Below are 19,900 nucleotides of genomic sequence, written 5' to 3' on the forward strand. Positions count from 1 at the left end.
GTTAGGGGTTGGGATGTTGGGTTTTTTGGTGGTAAGAGGTGGTGATACGCTGTGCCGTGGTGGCGCGGCGTATTTTTTTTAAATTTCAGAAAAGCAATTTCCGACGGAAATTCCGTCGGAAATTATTGTAGTACCTGAAAATGTTTTTCCGGCGGAAAATTCCGTCAGAAATTCCGTCGGAATAGTGTTTTCGACTGAATTTTCATCGGAAAAGTTCATTTTTCCTACAACTACTTTTCCGACAACCTCTTCCGCTATTTCCGACAAATTTCAGGGTGTTTCCGACGGAATTTTTCCGTCGGAAATTAGCCTATGTGTAGTAGTGTTTGGGTACTAGTATTAGTTCTATAAGAGTTGAGATATTTGATGAGCCGAATATGTCGTCATATATGAATTGGGAACTTGTGCCAATATTGAGATATTATTTATTATCATGTGAATGGTTATTTGATCGATGTATGAGATCAAAAAGGTTGAGATTATTGTTTTGTTTTTGGTTTGAGGCTCCGCGTTATATAACTTAGTCCTTGGCTTGTTGGTAAGAGGGTAATAATCATGAGTTAAGAATGAGGTACAATCTTTATTATTTGTTTTTCTATGGTCCCCTACAGTGGAAATTGGCCCGTATGTGGTCTGGTTTAAGGTGTTTTCTGGTTATTGGGAGTATTCAAGTTTTTATACTTGTTGGTTTTATTCGAATTACCCATGTCCAAGGCTAGGTATAGAACAAAGAGCATGGCACACTATTGGTTATGAGTTGAGTAAAGGTTCGTACTATTATTCGAGGTTGAGTTGTTAAAGATTATTTTCATAGTACAATGTGTAATGTAGTTTCGAACTACATTGTTTAATTGATCTAGTAATGTTTATTATTATATTATTCTTTGTATTATGATATGTGGTGATTACTCAGCTTTTTTTGCTGACGTGTGTGTTATTTTGTTTTGCTACTTGTGTTTGCGGCAATGTCTTTTTCTTATGGTGGCCCTGCGAGGCTGCGACGATCTATTTTGGAATTTGTCCTTAATGGTGAGCAGTCAAGTTTGTGTAAGCAGGTTTGATCAAGTAATCATAGCTAAAGGGAGCTCAAGTGATCGATTAGTATGCTATAATGATTTGTAAAGTTGTAAATAGCTCACCTAGATTATTGGGTTGTATTTATTGGGATTTTTGTAAGCCTTAACGCTCGACAGGTTGTTGAGTGTGGCGGTAATACCTCTGATTTAGGAGTATGCTTCCGCAATTTTATTTAAAGGCCTATTTTTCCTTTATTTATTGTTTATTATTAGTCAATAAATCGGGGGTGTTACAATAACAAAAAAATAATCTAACATACATAAAATAAAACCAATAGCTATTTTTTTATATGTACCCCAAAATATGTATCGATGTTCAATATTGATTGAAAAAATATATTTTAAATAATACGAATGCTATAGTTTATTTTACTAATTTCACCTTATTTATATTCCACCACATAATTTTTATTACCATGTATAAAAGCTCATTTTTAATTTATATTATTGTAGACGCCTAAAAATGTCTCCCCAAAACCAAACCCGATGATGAACAACCTTTCACCGCCACCGCCACTATTGGTCGGGTTCAGTATTTAATCCCAAGAGTGCTTAGAAAATAGTATTTGATTAAATTCAATTTTTGAATAGTCCAAGGATTAGTCTTGATGTTTGGTCAAAGCATAGTTTTAATTTCAGCCCAAACTTATTATTTAATTTTAGCCCAAACCTTTTATTATTATTTATTTTGGCCCAAACTTTTTATTTATTTTATTTATTTTAGCCCAAATAATAATAAAATTAGAAAATGGCCCGAAATTATCAATCGGCACTTAAAATGCTGAACGAAATTAGGGTTTAAAATGAATTTAGACGGAAAAAAGGACTGAAATCTCCCGCGTCACGGCAACAGTCCACCGTGTCACGGGAAACTTTCCCGTCTGACGGTGGGGTTTCCCGTGATACGGGACATTTGCAGTGACACGGAGATTTCAGTGTCCTTTCCGCGTAAACCCTTAACGCGTTTTCTCCTCCCCTTCACTAAATATTTCCCACGTCACACAAATTTGTACCGTGTCACGAGAAAGTTTCCCGTATGAGGGTGGGATTTCCCGTGTCACAGTACACTTTTCCGTGTCGCGGGATACTTTTTTAGGGTTTTTATCATTTAGGGTTCCGTGTGTTCCCTCGGCACATTTTTTCTATAAATACCCCCTCATTTCTGATGTACGGTGCATGAATTAATTCTCTATTTTTCTCTCTTCTATGCTCTAGCCTAAACACTAGCCTACCTTATTCTTTCAAAATTCCTTCTTCAAGCACTCCCAGGAGTCCATACTTTATTCGTGGTTCTATCCTTAAGCCAAGGCGTGAAATGTAGAACTGTTTGAGGGTTTGGCCCCAAATCAATTCTATTTAATTTTAATTTTAATTTAATTATTGTTTTATTACTATTTCCTTGAAGTTACTAACTCGTTTATTATTTTGTAGTTGCAAGCAAACAGAATTAAAGTAAGAATTATGTTCCTTTTATTTCTATTATTTTTCTAACGATTTTATATTGTTGGAATTATTGTTAAATTGCTTCCAATATTGATGTTATTCTATTATTATTTATGATCACCATATTGCATGTTTAAAGGGAATATGTAATTGAAATCACGCCTAATAAGATAATTTGGACAACCGGTTTAGGTTCCTTTTTAATCTTGTTATTTAATTCAAGTGATCACAAATATTTTAGAATTATATGTTGCATTAATATTCAACCAATTTAGCCTAATAATAGTTTGGAGCAAATTTATTTTGTTTGCATGCCTTTGAGATCGCAGGAATCACTTTTCACTATAAGAATCGAGTAGAGGCCAATACGAGCGAATGTGACTCGATGACTCACTTCGTACCATCATCCCCAATCCTCCTTTCGTGGTTCCAAACCATATGGAGTTAGTAATCTCATGGATTATGAATGGGGTGTAACCTTAACGGGTCAATCGTTGTTGCCTATCGTTGTCCCTTAGTCGTGGTTGCCTTTTTATGATCCGTGAACGGTTTACAAGTTCCTTAAAAACTTGTTGGCGGCTCCCTACTTTCCTTGTCCCTAATCGTAATTTCAATTCCCACTTCCTATGAGTGCCAAGCATATTCACCACATGCTTTTAATGTAGGCGCACTTCGAGCGACGCCTACAATTATATAATAATCTGAGGTATTGTCCGAGTCAAAAACTAGTTATTATATTATTAAAAAGTGATTATATCATCCAGAAGTTGGCTATACTATTTAGGAATGTCAAATTATTGGGTCCATACAACAACCCATATATATAATAAAACTAATATTTCAGTTCATACTTTTCATTTAATTATTTTTTACGAATTACTAGGTTTTTTTTTGGGGGGGGGGATGTGGTAGTACTTAGTTAGGGCATGTTCTCATTGATTGAACTCAGCTTAACTGAACTGAATATTTTATAAGAGAAGAAAATTAGGAGTTGAATGACAGGCTAAAGTCGTATCACCTAATCAAAAGTAATTCCTAAATCCTCTAACTAATGTAGATAGGGAAGTAGGGTCGAATCCACAGAGAAACGAGTCTTTCTATTCCTAATTTAATTAATATATATAATCTAGATTATTAAGTAACCAATATGTAAATTTGGATATAAAACTAAACTACAAAGATGAAGAATAAGAAGAAAACAATGAATAAAGGGATCTAGGGCATAGGTTCACCAATAAATAATATTCTAGGTAAAACATAATAATCAATCATCAATGCATACATTAATCAGATCATAATAAAGGGCTTTCCCTATGTATTACAATCACACAATTTAATTTACCGGTATTAAATCTCATCTCTCGAATCTCGACTTAACCATTTATAAATTAACCTGTCTATTGAAACTAGATCTAAACATCAATTCTCATCTGTCGAATCTCGAATCATTATTGTTAAACTCATGCATAAAAAATCTGCGCAAATCTAGTCACAGAGCATTAAATCAATCAATAGGAAATCAATCTAGCATTGGCAATTAACAACCATAAATTACCCCTTCATATTATTTATGGATCCCCAAAAAACCCTATAAATAGAACTACTCACACATAATAAAAACTAAACTAATCAAAGCAATAAAATTAAACAAGACATGATCAAAGGAATAAAATAAACAACTAAGATTAAGAGAAGAGAAATTGTTACCAAAGAAATCTGAAATTAAGAATAGAGTTAAGAACAAAGTATATGAGGGAGAAACTAATCTAAAAGCTAAGTAGAGAGAGAAAATCTAAAAGAGGAGGTCGAAAGAGTAAAAAGAAGGTAATTAAAATTCAGTACAAAAATTGTACTTAAACCTCCCTAAACAAATCCTAAAACAAAACTAATCAGATCCTTAGAAAAACACGCGCCCGATCGGGCGAAGGGCCGCCCGATCGGGCCCGCCTTTTTTTACTACGCCCTTGCTGGTGTGCTGCGCCCGATCGAACCTACGCTCACCCGATCGGGCGCAGCTTATCCTTCGATGCTGCTTTGTGCGCGCCCGCCCGATCGGGCGTATGCTTGCCCGATCGGGCCCGACTTCTTCTTCGAGGCTTGGATTTCGATTGGGCTCGATTCCTCGGCCCAATCCGGATTTCCTCATCGGGTCTTGATTACTTGATCCAATTGCCCCGGTATCACATGCCGAGCCCTTAATCACCGGCTCTCACTGGTCCTGGGCTTCAATGATGGTCGTGCTCCTCTAATTTCCGTAGTTGATCCATGAAAACCCGGGAAAATGCTCTAAAAGTGCAATTTCCTGTAAAACTCAACCAAAACTACGAAAACACTAATTAGTAATAAAAGTGGCCCTAAAGAGCCAAAAACACTACTAATTATGACCAAGGGACGGGGGTAAAACACTATATAAAATAGACATATCACTGAACTGAATTGAACTGAACTGAATTTCAACGTATGAGAACAGGCCCTTAGTTATGGAGGAATGCTTTAGAAAATAAATACTGGGAATATATTGGATTTTAAACTTTTATTGGTTATAATTATTTTATTACTTATGTTATCAATAAAGATTTATTAAATTCCTCAATTTTTTTACATGTCACAATTTCAACCTTTTAATTTCTATTGTTATTTGTGATTGAGAAATTTTAAATGACTTAATCAAAATAATTTATTTATAAATATTTAAAAGAGCAATTTTGTGAAAAATAAAATAAAAATTTTAGGTTCATTAGCTCGCGAGCAAGGTCGGCTTGAGTATGTACAACAATACTAGTCAAGTCAGCATAAATAAATTAACCAGTACAGTTTACTAGCCTAACCTGTTTTGGGTAAAAAAAAAAACCCATACCAAGTGGCCCAATTAGAAGGTGTCATGTGTCACCTTTAGAGAGGTCCAAAATGGACTAATAATCATTCGACACGTGTCCCTCCTAGAATGTTGGTATAGGCGTCGTTCGAAGTGCGCCTACGTTAAAGCATGTGGTGAATATGCTTGGCACTCATAGGAAGTGGGAATTGACATATACGATTAGGGACAAAGCAAAGTAGGGAGCTGCCAACAAGTTTTTAAGGAACTTGTAAACCGTTCACGGATCATAAAAAGGCAACCACGACTAAGGGACAACGATAGGCAACAACGATTGACCCTTGAAGGTTACACCTCATTCATAATCCATGAGATCACTAACTCCATATGGTTCGGAACCACGAAAGGACGATCGGGGATGATGGTACGAAGTGAGTCATGGAGTCACATTCGCCCGTATTGGCCTCTACTCGATTCTTATAATGAAAAGCATTTCTGCGATCTCAAAGGCATACAAATAGAGATTCAATTCGCTTCAAACTATTATTAAGCTAAATTGGTTTAATATTAATGCAACATATAATTCTAAAATATCGTGATCACTTGAATTAAACAATAAGATTAAAAAGGAACCTAAACCAATTGTCCAAATTATCTTATTAGGCGTGATTTTCAATTACATATTCCCTTTAAACATTTAATATAGTGATCATAATAACAATAGAATAAACATTAATATTGGAAGCAATTTTAACAATAAATCCAACAATATAAAATCGTTAGAAAAATAATAGAAATAAAAGGAACATAATTCTTACTTTGATTCTGTTTGCTTTAAACTATAAAATAATAAACGAGTTAGTAACTTTAAGGAATAATAATAAAACAATAATTAAATTAAATTAAATTAAATTCAGTTGATTTGGGCCAAACTCTCAAACAGTTCTACCTTTCAGGCCTTGGCTTAAGGACAAAACCACGAGTAAAGTATGGACTCCTTGAAGTGCTTAGAGGGGGAATTTCGAAAGAGAAATGTGTAGGCTAGTGTTTAGGCTAGAGTAAGAGAAAAAGAGAGAATTCATTGATGCCCCATATTAGGGGTGTTCAAATTCGGGTACCCTGAGTTTCGGGTAATGGTTAATTCGTCCCATGTCCCGACCCAAATTTCTCGGGTACCCGGGTACCCGAATTATTCGAGTCGGGACATAGGGTACCCGGATTTTTTTTTTTAAATAGCAATAAAAAAAAACTACTGTAATTTAATTTTTAAAACTACTGCATTTTTTTAAAAAAATTCTAGATTTCCATATTCTAGTGCGTGAAGGAACTCGAAGCACTGAGTCGCGTGAACATGTTCTGCTACTCAATTAGATAAACAAAGATAAAAGTCGTAAAACACCAACACACCATTAACAACAAATTATCAAGCTTGTATTGTCTCATTCTTAATCGGATTCCTAGTTTTCTTCACCCAAAATTCAAAATGGCAGCATTTGTATCATCCAAAGAGTAAATAAGCTTTCGAATTCAAAACCAAAAGCAAAATCGAAGCTCGTACTATACTCGCCGTCTTACGTGGTTGTGCGATTGTGCCGCTGCGATGGGAGTTCTCTCTCGCGGTTGTGCTTGTGCCGCTGTCCGTGAAGGAACTCAAGGCAGGAAGAGAGATAGAGAGGCAGAAAGCAGACCCGTGAAGGAACTCAAGGCGGGAAGGAGAGAGAGAGGAAGAGCAAGAGAGGAAGAGAGAGAGAGAGAGAGGCGTTTGATGAGAGAGAAAGGCAGGAGAGGCGTTTGATGAGGAACCCTAATTTGCAAACTGAATGGGCTGGGCTTAGTTTGAGGGAGGGTTTTTTTTTTTAATTTTAATTTATTGTCGGGTACCCAAGAATTAAATAGTGCGGCCCATGTCCCGGGTGGGGTACCCGACCCGAAAAAACCTTTTTTCCCAAATTTCCCATCGGGTATTTATCGGGTCATCGGGAAATCGGGACGGGACAATCGGGTCGGGTTTTTTTAACACCCCTACCCCGTACATCAGAAATGAGAGGGTATTTATAGAAAAATGTGTTGAGGGAACACACGGAACCCTAAAAAGATAAAAACCCTAAAAAAATTGCACCGCGACACGATAGAGGGCACTATGACACGGTGTCTGGCATCGTCAGACGGGGCAAATTCCCGTGACACGGTGGACAGCTGTGTGACCCGAGAAATATTTAGGGTACGGGGAATAAAACGCGTGAAGGGTTTACGCGAAAAGGACACGGAATTGCCCCGTGTCACAGCAGAGACACCGTGTCACGGGGAATCCCACCGTCAGACGGGGCAAATTCCCGGGACACGGTGGACAATTGCCGTGACGCAGGAGCCTGTAGTCCGTTTTTTCCGTCTAAATTCATTTTTAACCCTAATTTCGTTCAGTATTTTTAAGTGCTATTAATAATTTCGGGTCATTTCTGATTTATTATTATTAATAGGACCAAAATAAATAAATAAATAAATAAATAAAAGGTTTGGGCCTAAATAATAAAATAAAAAGGTTTGGGCTGAAATTAAAAATGAACTATGCTTTGACTAAACATCAAGACTGATCCATGGACTATTCAAAAATTGAATTTAATTAAATACAATTTTTAAGCACTCTCGGGATTAAATACCGAACCCGACCAATAATGGCGGTGAAAGATTGTTCATCATCGAGTTTGGTTTTGGGGAGACATTTTTAGGTGTCTACAGTTGGGCAAAAGGCTGCCTTTACGGACCAAATCCAGAGAAATTAAAGTCGCAATGTGGCGCAGCCCATCAGTCCTAGGTTTCTTGTAACTTAGGCAGGGGCACAATATCCGATGACCCTATAAATAGGGTGATTTCCCCCTGTTTAGGGACACGTTCATTTATTACTTTCTACCTACATTCTCTCACAACAGAAAAAACACTTGATCCCGGAATCCGAGAACATCCCACTTTTACCTTTTCGCACCTTTTCGTATTCTTTGACCGATACAAACTTGATCGTCGGAGGCGAAGCTCCTACCAACCGGAATCTCCGTATTTTGTAGATACAGACCACGCAAGACCAGTCTTGATGACGTAACTCTCCCGAGGGACAAAAAAAACACCCAAAACATAACCCATTTCTCTTCCAAGCCTATAAACGATTACCACAGAATTTTAAGAGAGGGGCAAGAATAAACAGATCTGATCTCCACCCTTAAAGTTCCCATAAATATGAACTAATTTTGAAAGATTTTTTTTAAGGAGCCCTAGTAGAGATGACAATTGATCATATTTGAATCGGGTGGAGCTTCACCCGCATCCATCCATTATTACAATCGCTTCATCAACATCCACTCGTCACACGCTTCACCCATCATCCATATTCATTTGTCCATCATTCGCGGATTAAACGGGTAGAGCGTATGACAATGAATGAGTATTTAAAGTGAAAAAAAATCCACATAGACTCTACATTTCTGTTTTTTAATACAATTTTTCTTTAATAAAAAAAACAATAACAACATATTGTTTAAAAAGTTAATTTGCTAAGTAATTTTCTTGCAAAATTCATATTTTATTATTATAATTCTTACAAATATTTTTCAATATATGTTAAATGAGTAGGTGGATGGTTAGCGAGTGAAGTAGAGTGTCATCCACGTCCAATCCAATCAATCACTAACTTTATCCGTCACTTGCTTTTTATCCATTTAATTTGGGTTTTCATCCATTTATTTAAAACGAGTGGAGCGGGTTAGTGGATATCTATTTAATATTGTCATCCCTAAGCTCCAGTTTATATTATGATAAACAAAAATCATTTATCTAATGGCATTTCTATAAATAAATCAATGGACATGCTTGGTGAATAGCTTATAGCTGAAAGATGAAGCTGATTGTGTTAGCTAATTTTCACTGGCTGATTGTATTAATTGATTTGACTAACTTATTTTATTAGCTGATTGTATAAAAATGTTTGGTAAACAACTGATAACTTAAAGTTGTTTGAGTATGTAAAATGACCAATAAGCTAATTGTGAGGTAGGTGGTTTAGGTAGAATTTTAAATTAAATTGGGGTATAAGTGGTATTTAACCCTAAATTAATGAGTAAGCTAATTGAAAAAGCTCCTAATAAGAGCTTATTTAGTGAAATGAGCTCTTTAAATAAGTTTCCCACGAAAGTACCAAACATCTTAAATTAGCTTATTTAATAGTCAACAAGCTAATATAGGCCAAATAAGCTAATTTTGCTCAAATAAGCTATTTACCAAACACAACCAATAAAATTTCTCAATCAGTATGGCATTTGCGTAAATAAATCAATATTAGTTGGACCCCTATTTAATATAAATTGTTGACTTATTGACAGAAATAAAATTAAAACACATTTTTGCTTATTATGAAGATAAACATGTACTTTCTCTAATTTTTTTTCTTTACTATTTAGGTCAATACTTGATGATTAATTTATTTTAAAAAATAATAAAAAAATTAAGGAGTATAATTTTGCCATTTGAGAAAAATTGTATTTATTTACAACTTTACCATTTGAGAAACTTAGAATTTTTCGTTATCATCTGCCAATGCCCAATAGTATATCCCGTTACTAATTAAATTATACGGAGTATATGTATTAGAAAAATTGATCTAATACATTATAGTAACAAATTATGAAACGTAACTGAAAAATATACATCGTAAGTAGGGGTGAGCAAAATTATTGGGTACCCGGTTTTGGACCCGGAATTGGTTAGGACCCGCCGGGTCCAGAACTGGAACTGGTGCAACCGGTTCCGGGTCCGGGTCCAAAAATCAGGAACCGGTTATAACTGGTTCCAGTTCCAGTTCTTGATTTTACGGACCCGGTACCCACCGGATACCCGGAACTGGTTGCATTGCTTTAAAAATATGTTATTCGTGGCCTGCTCTGAATATATGGGGCATAATTATCTATTGGGCCTTATAATTTCCTAGCCCACACTTTATTTCTAACCTAATTAGTCACCATATATTTAAGGAGTACTTTTTTTTAACTCATGTTTTTTTCATTTCATCTCCCACCAAAAACCACTCATAATTTCTACTTTCATCCGTCAAACATCAAACTCCAATTTGATGATTATTTCACCCAACTTAAATTAATCACTCCATTCTTATCTTTTTCCCAAATTCTTGTATCTAAATCCACTTTTTTCCATCCTTAATTTTTATTTGTACAATAGAAAGAGGTAAAAGATGAAGGTGGTGAAGAAGAGGCCGAAAACAGATGAAGATTAAAGATGAATCAAGCTTACATACTCTATTATTCTGAGTTTTAGGGATGATTTGTGTGATTTCAGGCCAATAAATTTATGAAAAAGCCATGATTATGTAATACAACTCGAGTTAGCTACTGTACATTCTCTAAATGCTCAGATCTACTTTTTTTCATCTTTATTTTCTGCAATTTTCATATAATACTTTTAGGTTTATATTTTTTTTTTAAATAAATATAATTTTTGTTTATCGATCAAATCTGATTTTTCCTTTGGATATGTAACCGGGTACCCGGTTCTAGAACCGGTTACCACCAGTTCCAGTTCCAGTTCTAAATATTCTGGACCCGGTTATACCGGTTCCGGGTCTGGTTCCAAAATCTAGGACCCGGTACAAACCAGTTCCAAGACCAGTTCCTTCGTTTTTCACCGGGTACCCGGTTGTGCTCACCCCTAATCGTAAGAAGTATATTATTAACAGACACAAACTTGCATCTATTATGTTTGAGTGAATATTGTTAATGGAGTACAATTAATATTGGACACACATGACCTCGGGTCAACATATATCCATAGAAAGTTGTTCCTTTTTCAGAGACTAAACTCTGAAGTCTGAACTCATTACTCATGTATACATAATCAGCAAAGGAAGAAGAAACAAATCTCATCCTCTTGACATGGCCTTCAATATCAACTTGTAAATCACATTCTTTGAAATTATAAGCTTTTCATTATTGCCGCATCAATTGTGCAGTACATGTATCAAATGGCATATGCACAACTCCAAATACTTTTATTTTCACATGTAATAACCTATGTACTCAATGGACAAAAAAAGTCTGTATCACCCTGTAAAATGGGAAAAAAGAAAAAAAAAAAATTCAACCTCGGGAAATCTTTGGATATTCCTGACATATCTAGAGGCTTGAGAACGGATGATTTACAGTCTTCACCCATCTTTCAGACGAGGTTATCAAGACTCCATGGCCACACAAGGCAAAATGTATATACGATGAAGGTTCTTCAGGTAAATTTTTTGAAATCATACTGTCTGCCACTCCAACTCAACATGTATAATTCCATTCTTTGAATTGATCAGATTATATTTCTCATTCAGTCGTCCATTGTTCACAACATCTGCTAGAGTGATCTCCACAAATCCAAGTGACTCCTGCACAATATAAAGTCCTCAGTTAATTGACATGGAATGGTAGTAACAGACAGCTTTAAGATGCTAAAACTAAGGCAATTGATAGGAGCATATTTTTACTTTTCTTGTAAAACCAAAAGTTCTGCGTTTGCTTAGGATTTCAATGCACAACTTTTCATGCAAAGGTGGCTCGTCAATCATAAAACTAAAGTGCTCATCCCACCGTGGATTCCGATTCTTCTTGATAGTCTGCAAAAACATGTACATGCATCAGTGTGAAATTTATGAATATTTTTTCATCCTATTAAAAATTCAAAGAAATTGATGTATTTCGAAACAGATGGAATTGAACTTGAGCGACTGCACAGTCTTGAGTAAAGGCATTTTTTCGATAAAAAACAAGTCCAACAAAAACTATGTCACTTGAAAAAGAAATTGATAAAATAAGATGGAACTTCAGTATAACCCTACCTATTTCTGTCTAAAAATTCTCACATGAATCAGACATAGGGAAAACATGAATACTCAAGCACCTAATATTTTGGTTTAATGCATCTCCAAAAAAAAAAAAAAAAAAAAAAAAAAAAAAAGAAAAGAGAGAGAGAAAACTCCTTACATTTTAGCACCATGCAAATTTTGCCTGAAATCATGGCCTAGCAGCCCTGACCCCACATATACAAAGTAGTGTTTTAAAATCTCCCAGTATAAAGCAAGTTGTTCACAGATGTAATAAGAAGTATAAGCCAGAATTTTTTTAGATACATCCAGGATTTTCTGTTCATTTGACATTTTTTGCTCATCCAAAATTATTAGTATAAAGTAAAAATTACCCTTGGGTGCACCTACCTCTATGTGCAACCGAGTGTATAAAAGAATCTCTGATATAAGCCACACCCATTTGCATTAGTTGTCACATTACTTGTTCAAACAACAATTCTAAAGTAATTATCAATTTCAGACAGAGGGAAGGTAACATTGGCTTCTTGTTGAGCACAAAAACCTGCCGAATCCAACAAGCTCTAGAGTCTAGATCAAAATTATATGAAGAACTAGAATTTAAAAGCAATTTTCTCTTGCTGGTTGCAAATATATATATAATGCATCATATTGATTAAATTTCATGCTTGACAACACTTTCATTGAAACATTTTCTTTGTTGAAAGTCTCGAGATGAGTTGCTTGCTTATATGAGAGGTTATCATCAGAGAGAAGCTTTGATCATTAAGAATGTAACAAAAAAAAAAAAAAAAAAAAAAAAAAAAAAAAAAAACTCACCATTGTTTTCTTTTTTTCACCTCTGAACACAATCTGAGCATAAGGGTTGGTGTGATGCTCTCCCTCTACATCCTTAGCTGATATGACGCTAACCAAAAGCGCTCCTCCTTCACTAGTAATCGAAGCATCGGACAAAGATTTAGTTAAGCTGTTCTGTTTACTCATCATTTCATCCCCTGGCGCCGCAAAGCTGTCACTCTCCAACTTGAAAGGATCAAAAGTGAGTTCAACTACAAGTTGTCCCCTTAGCTTCTTATCTGGAGAATCGTTCACATCAAAACTCTTGAGTAAATCGAGGGTAAAAACCTTTGCCTCATGGGGAGTTAGTTGATTTAAAGGAACTACTTGCATCCCTAGTTTATCATCTCCTCCAAACTGCATGCAAAAGCATTAAAAAATAAGCATCAACTGCAGTTGTAAGAGGATTAAGCTATGTATAATTATATATACCTTCAACTATGGTCATGTAAACATTAGCCAAAAAATAAATGTGAGAGAATCCAACTATGAATACGTAACCCAATAAATCTTATATATACTCTTTTAATAAGGGATGTGAAATTAGAAAGCAGGATGCATAATGAAATTTGGTGTATCTGGTCAACAAGCTAAATCAACCATGAGTGAAAGTTTGAAACCACAAATTTTCACATACAGATATTGACATCTAATAAAAGAATCCAAATATATAAACATAAAAAATTATCACAACAGTAGTTGTTAGTTTGTGACCAACATCTCTGCTTAAGTGTTCGGGAGATTTTGGAAATTCATTGCTATTCGACTTTCAGTACAGGTCTTAAACTCTCCAAGCATATTTTAAATTTATTGCAGTTTGGCTTTTGTGCACAGAACACTTTCATCTAATAAGCTTTAATTATCAAGATAGGAGCACTGCAATGCTACACAGTTTCACAATGTCTATTTGAAGAAAAAAAAAAAAAAAAAAACACATGTTCCTCCTACAGCAGAGTTATAAGAATCACTGCATGGAGATAAAGAATAAAGAAAAAATGATTGTACTTCATATATAATAGTTCAATAACATTCCTATACTACATACTTGGATATTTATACTATTAAATTACTAGTATTGTAAGAGTTTTAAGATCTGTAACAACATATTTCAGAGTCTATTATTCTATGATTATCTTCTAAAGCTGTCATTTCTAAATTTCCACAGGTCTACTAATAGAATAGGTTATGTCTAATAGTCTTTGATTAATGAGTAACAATCAATTAATCATTCATACTCCTGCATAGTTATTTTCTTTGTGTAGAAGTCAAGGGTATTAATTCAATATGTTTTAAACCTGAAACTGTACTATAGTTGGGTGATAATTATGACTAAAAGCAAAAACATAATAGTCTAAGAGGTTTAAGAAGAAAACCTTGTCCCAGTCATAAACTTGTAGCTCGAGAACTTGGGTTTCAGGATCCTTGACGATTAGCTTAAAGTCCTCATTCCACTCCGGATTCAAGTTTCTTTTCTTGACAGATGTTTTTTTTGATGGCCTTTTTACACCACTCAACCTTAATTTAACATATGGATCAGATGTTCCTAAAAGATCCATCTTCAAAAGCTTCATTGCTCGGATAACTTTCACATGTAATATGCCAACAGGCTTCTGTATGGCAACGCTGCATGAATATTGGATATATAACCAAAAAAAAAAAAAAATTAATAAAGGAAGAGATGAATATATCCTGGTAGAAGAGGAGGGAAGTTTGGAGGGGCGGGGGCAATGGTATACAAGTATGGTGTTAAATCTTAAACATTTAACATGGAATTCTAGCGTAAACTTTGATAACAAAAACAGCCTTACTTGTTGTCTGGTACACCTCTGCTTCTGCATTCTTAATAGTGTTTCAAAATGCATCAAGGTCTAGTATAATTTGTGCGTGTGTGTGTATTTATATGTTTATATATACAGCTCACCCATCTACAAAGGAATTCTTACGTTGAAGTATCAAGAACGGGAATTTCAAGTGATTGGGGCCAGTGATAGAGGCTTGCAACTTGTTTCTTGATAGTTTCCTGCACACAGACAGACTAGTCAGTCTGCTATGCAGTTTTGTCAACAATTTGACCTGAACCAAAATATATATCCTACAGTCCTACCCATCAAATAAATCCTATGGTTGCACCTGAACTAAGCGATAAAGACCAGGTATGGACATGACATCTCCTCCAAGAACTTTTAGTCCAAAATCCACATGCGGCTGCAAAAAGATTATAAGATCAACAAAGGGAGTTGCTAGCAAATTTTGATGCAACATACAAAAACTGATACAGGACAGTACCTGTTCCATTAATGAGACCACTATACTAGCGAAACATGGGAATGTTGGAACAAGGGGTTTCAGGTGTATCCTAGGATTAGCGAATACTTGTACGTCCACAAGCTGAAAAAGAGGATATTTGGTTCAGTATGATTTTGGATCTTAATATGGACTAAACAATACCTGAATTGAGCTTCCCAGTCAATTCTTACTTGAACCCTAATTTTTGCAGACATCAACTTTACAGCCAACACAATATTGGGATTTCCTGCCCATCTAATTGCTGGTTCCAAGACTAGTTGCTTTTCATTTGTCTCATATACTTTCATACCTGCACAAGGCATCCAGTGAAAATGAGGTTTTCAGGTGAAACTGAAGAAATAAAAGTTAAGCTGGACTTAAACTTCACAGGCCAGAGCAGACATTGAAAAGACATCAATTGTAGTTAAGCCGGAGAAAACAAGATATGTTTCTTGTCCAAAAGATTACACAAATTCCGCTGAATTATCTTCAATCTCAGCATGAAATAAAGAGTATACCTTTGACAAAAGATATCAAAGGTAACATGAAGTATACATTTGCAAACCAAGATATTTAGAGGGATTGAATTCCAATGAACAGACAATTTTTTTTATTGGCCATTAGATTGAGAAAATACTAAGGTAGATTTCATCTGATCGATCAAACTTATAAACTTTGAATACGAGTATACTCACCAAGTAACCGACATAAAAGAAAACTATATTGCCATGTAGAGTCTTGTTAGATTCAAATTATTAATTCTACAATTATTAATTAGACATAATTAAGATATAATTAGTCAAAGATGTGTGCTGAATATTGTACATTAAGCAAATGGGACAAACATAAAGGAACAAACAGCGGAAGTACAGCCACTGATTTACTATGAAGTATCACAATAACATCAGCAGTGAGGAGGTCACCTGGGTTCAACACAAGCTGATATAAGCTAATATCAGAGTGACAATATAATTGAATCAAATCTAAGCATCAAGCTAAAGACAGCACAAAGGAGCCACAAACTGAATGAGCTTTGTATAGCAAATTAAGATTAAAAAAAATAAATAAATAAAAATATAGAAGCAGAAGACAGAAAATTAAACTACTGCAGTAGCTTTAAAAGCTAAATTTGTCTAATCTGACATAACATAGGTTAAAGCCGCTTCTGGAGTTCAGGAAACTAAGAGCTAAACTGTAATAATAAGCCTAAAAAGACAGAAAATAGCAGATACAGATTCACACAATAGAAACCAGGACTTGACCAAGCTAGAATACAACCAACATAGCATCAGCTGAAATCAATCTACAGCTGAACACCAAAGCTGAGAATCTGAAAGAACTAGTTTGAATCAAAACTTTCTATCGCGGTAAACACCACAGCAGTGTTAATAAAAAAAAATTCTTGACTGGAATTGTAGAGATCTGATCATGCCCTTAAGAGTTGCCTCAAAGATTCAGAGTACCTGTTATAAACTGTAAACGTGACTTCCCTAAACAGGTTCCTTTTACAGTTTCTTTTCGACTGAATTAGTGAAAAATTTACAGTTTCTTTTCAACCAAATTCCATGTTAAGATTCAGAGAAGAGCATAGTGTCAGGCCGAGCCACATCTGAGTATGTTTTAATTCAAAAGGACTATGCCGAAATTAGAAGAATCATACACAGAATTTCTTTTGCATATATATATTAGCCACCACATATCAATCATACCCTTCTTTTCTGCTACTGTAATTCCTCAAAATTAGGTGAAAAATTACTAGGTTCGTGGAAAGATTTGTTTTTCCATGCAAAATATATAATACATGTACCATATATGTGTACTAGCTAATAAACCAAACTGGTAAAGCATACTCACCATAAAAAGTAGGTGGAAGGGTTCCAAGACTTAGATTCTCAATATCAATGTCCTTTATCTGATATTTTCCTATGTAATCAGCAAACATAGGTTTTGCCGTGCTTCTGATCGTGTTGCAGATTGCCTGTAAATATTAATGAATTGAGCATCAGAGCTTACTCACTAAATATTAATGAATTGAGCATCAGAGCTTACTCACTCAAAAGATAATTTCGCCAAGGGAAACTCACCTTATCGAGATAAGGCCACATATCCGACACAAACGTGTTCACCCAATCTACCTGATATATTGAAGCCTGCTTAGATATCTTCATTTTTGTTGATAATTGATAAGAAATATGAAAAGTACTACTTACTCGCTCATAATCAGGACTCTTTACCCAGTTTGGAATATCAGGTAAAACACTCAATAGAGTATCTGTATCGAATTCCTGAAGTGGGGTAACAACTTGCTCCTGTGTCCATGTTTAACAAGCTCATAAGTAATAAAACAATTTAAGAAACCTTGTTAATGAAAAGATTTTGTAAAATTAAGTTACAGATTAAGCAACTGAATAAGATTGTTAATATGTTGCATCTGAGCAACTTGCCATCTCGTTAGTCTAAGTAGTATCGCCAATGCTGCAGTCCCTGCAGACCTCCTTAATCCAAAACATCAAAATAAATTGCACTGACCAATTAATTTTAAATGCCCATTTAATGCCCAAAAAAAAAAAAAAAAAAAAAGCCATCATAATTTGTTAGGAAAAAAAAAACAGCAATTTTAAATATTAGATTAAATTTTAGGTGTATCAGGATTATCAAATATACTCTGTTACTTTGTTGAGAGGTAGAAGCCCTTAATGAGTATGCTACAATGTATTATCAAACACTTATTTAGGTGTATCAGGATTATCAAAGGTAATGGGTTAAACAAGATACAAAACATTGTATCAATTTTTAATTATAAAGTCAAGGGTACAAACCCCAAGACTTTACCAACTAAGCTGGTAGACACTCACACGGTATATATTCTCATATTATAAAGTTGAAAAACGGCTTTCATACGAGGTCACCCAGAGAGTACACCACAGGGGCCTGCAGGGACATGCATTTAGAACTTTTTGGATAAAATAAAAGGAGGGGGGGAGGGTGACTTTATTCTGTTTATATTACAACCATATGTATATTAAAATATAATCAATACATTATAAGAATAAACAAGCTGAATAATTTAAACCATTACGGAGTATAATATTGAAGATCTTTGCAACATTTTTAATTTGATATCTGGCCATCAAAAGGAAGATACAGCAATACAACATCAACCCATATCTTTTTCATTTTTTTTCTTTTAATTTATTTGATTACATTCCCACCCAACATGACATCACTGCCAACTATCAAACAAACCAGAAATATAACCATTGAATGAACCAACTTAGCCAAAATCTTCAATCCCTTATTATATTCCAGATAATCAATTCAGTGAATCAACAACTTAGCTGAAAACTTCAACCCCAGATACCCATTGAATGTCTACATAATGATCAATTCCATTTAAAGTTTATCAATATCTCGCAACTATTGGGCTTGAAGTAGTCAACTAGATAAACCAAAATCTATTCATTTGATATATTAATGAAAATACAGCTGAAATAACTAAAACCCAAGAACAAAATCATTTAGCAATCAAAAACTCACAAATAATATGATGAAAACATAAAAACAAAGTACAAGAACACAGGAAAGATTATGTCATGATCATAAGTCTAAAATAATCATGACTCAGTCAAACAATTTATCAAACAGTAAATGTGCATTACCTCAACATCTTTAGGCTTGGAATATATAAAGAAGAAAAATCCAGCAGCAAGTCCAATTGGAAGACCAATGCAAAAACCCAGAATTCCTATAAAAGTACTCACAAAACCCATATCTTTTTTCTTTGAAATTATCAGTCTTTAGCTATGAAATGATCATTTTTCAGAAATTGTGCAGCAACTCAATAAAGAAATTGATAAAATTGAATGTGGGATTTTTGAGTTTGGTGGAAATAATTGGAAATTGTTTTACAAGGAATTCGAAAACGCTACGACAACCTGGGTTTCGCTCTCAAAGAAAGACCAAATGTCGAAATACAGTGTTCATAGTTGTTTTGTATTTTGGTTTATACAAGAAATATGATAATAACAACCTGGGTTTTTCTATAAAATAAGTACCCCACAAATACAATAATAACGACACTTTGAAAATGTGAATAAACATACCTGAAATTAATTTATGAGGCATTTGTTTATTTGAAAAATCAAATACTACCACCGTTTCAATTTTTTTTTACAACGATTAAACATTTTTTCTCTTTAATTTATGTCATATAATTGCAAATAATATAAAACGGATGCAGTACTTAATAAGGCCCATTTAATTCACCCTACATTAAGAGAACTGATTTTTTTTTTTTTTGATAAATTGAAATTATTATTACTAGTTCTCTTTTGCTACCTCCATTTTAAATTATATACAACAATTTGATATAAAGTATGAGTAGAATAGGTCTAGTTGATGCAAATTATTTGAAACGGTGATAGTATATTAATAAGACTATAGCTTAAAATGTACTCATATTTAGGAAAAAAAAAAAGTGTTGTTGTTTTGAATAAGCTCAGTAAATATAAGTTCAATTCTATAACAAATACACTTTAGTGAACTGAGGAAGTATATAAAATGTATCTTGCTTTGAAAAACTTT

At 34.4% G+C, this 19,900-nt stretch overlaps 1 protein-coding gene across 1 annotated transcript; it reads right to left on the bottom strand.

Moving 5' to 3' along the window:
- Positions 1–11,277: 11,277 nt before the first annotated feature.
- LOC110731828 (synaptotagmin-3-like) lies at positions 11,278–19,335 on the bottom strand. Its single transcript, XM_021911713.1, has 12 exons — positions 18,976–19,335; positions 17,527–17,625; positions 17,401–17,451; positions 17,171–17,294; positions 15,508–15,626; positions 15,317–15,418; positions 15,161–15,235; positions 14,974–15,050; positions 14,404–14,653; positions 13,013–13,387; positions 11,858–11,986; positions 11,278–11,758 (listed from the first exon to the last, which is right to left on the bottom strand). The coding sequence occupies exons 1-12, from the start codon at positions 19,084–19,086 to the stop codon at positions 11,630–11,632; spliced, it is 1,641 nt and encodes a 546-aa protein (XP_021767405.1). The 5' UTR covers positions 19,087–19,335; the 3' UTR covers positions 11,278–11,629.
- Between the last annotated feature and the right edge of the window lie 565 nt (positions 19,336–19,900).

This window comes from Chenopodium quinoa, unplaced genomic scaffold, assembly GCF_001683475.1.
Source record: "Chenopodium quinoa cultivar QQ74 unplaced genomic scaffold, ASM168347v1, whole genome shotgun sequence".
Taxonomy (NCBI): domain Eukaryota; kingdom Viridiplantae; phylum Streptophyta; class Magnoliopsida; order Caryophyllales; family Amaranthaceae; genus Chenopodium; species Chenopodium quinoa.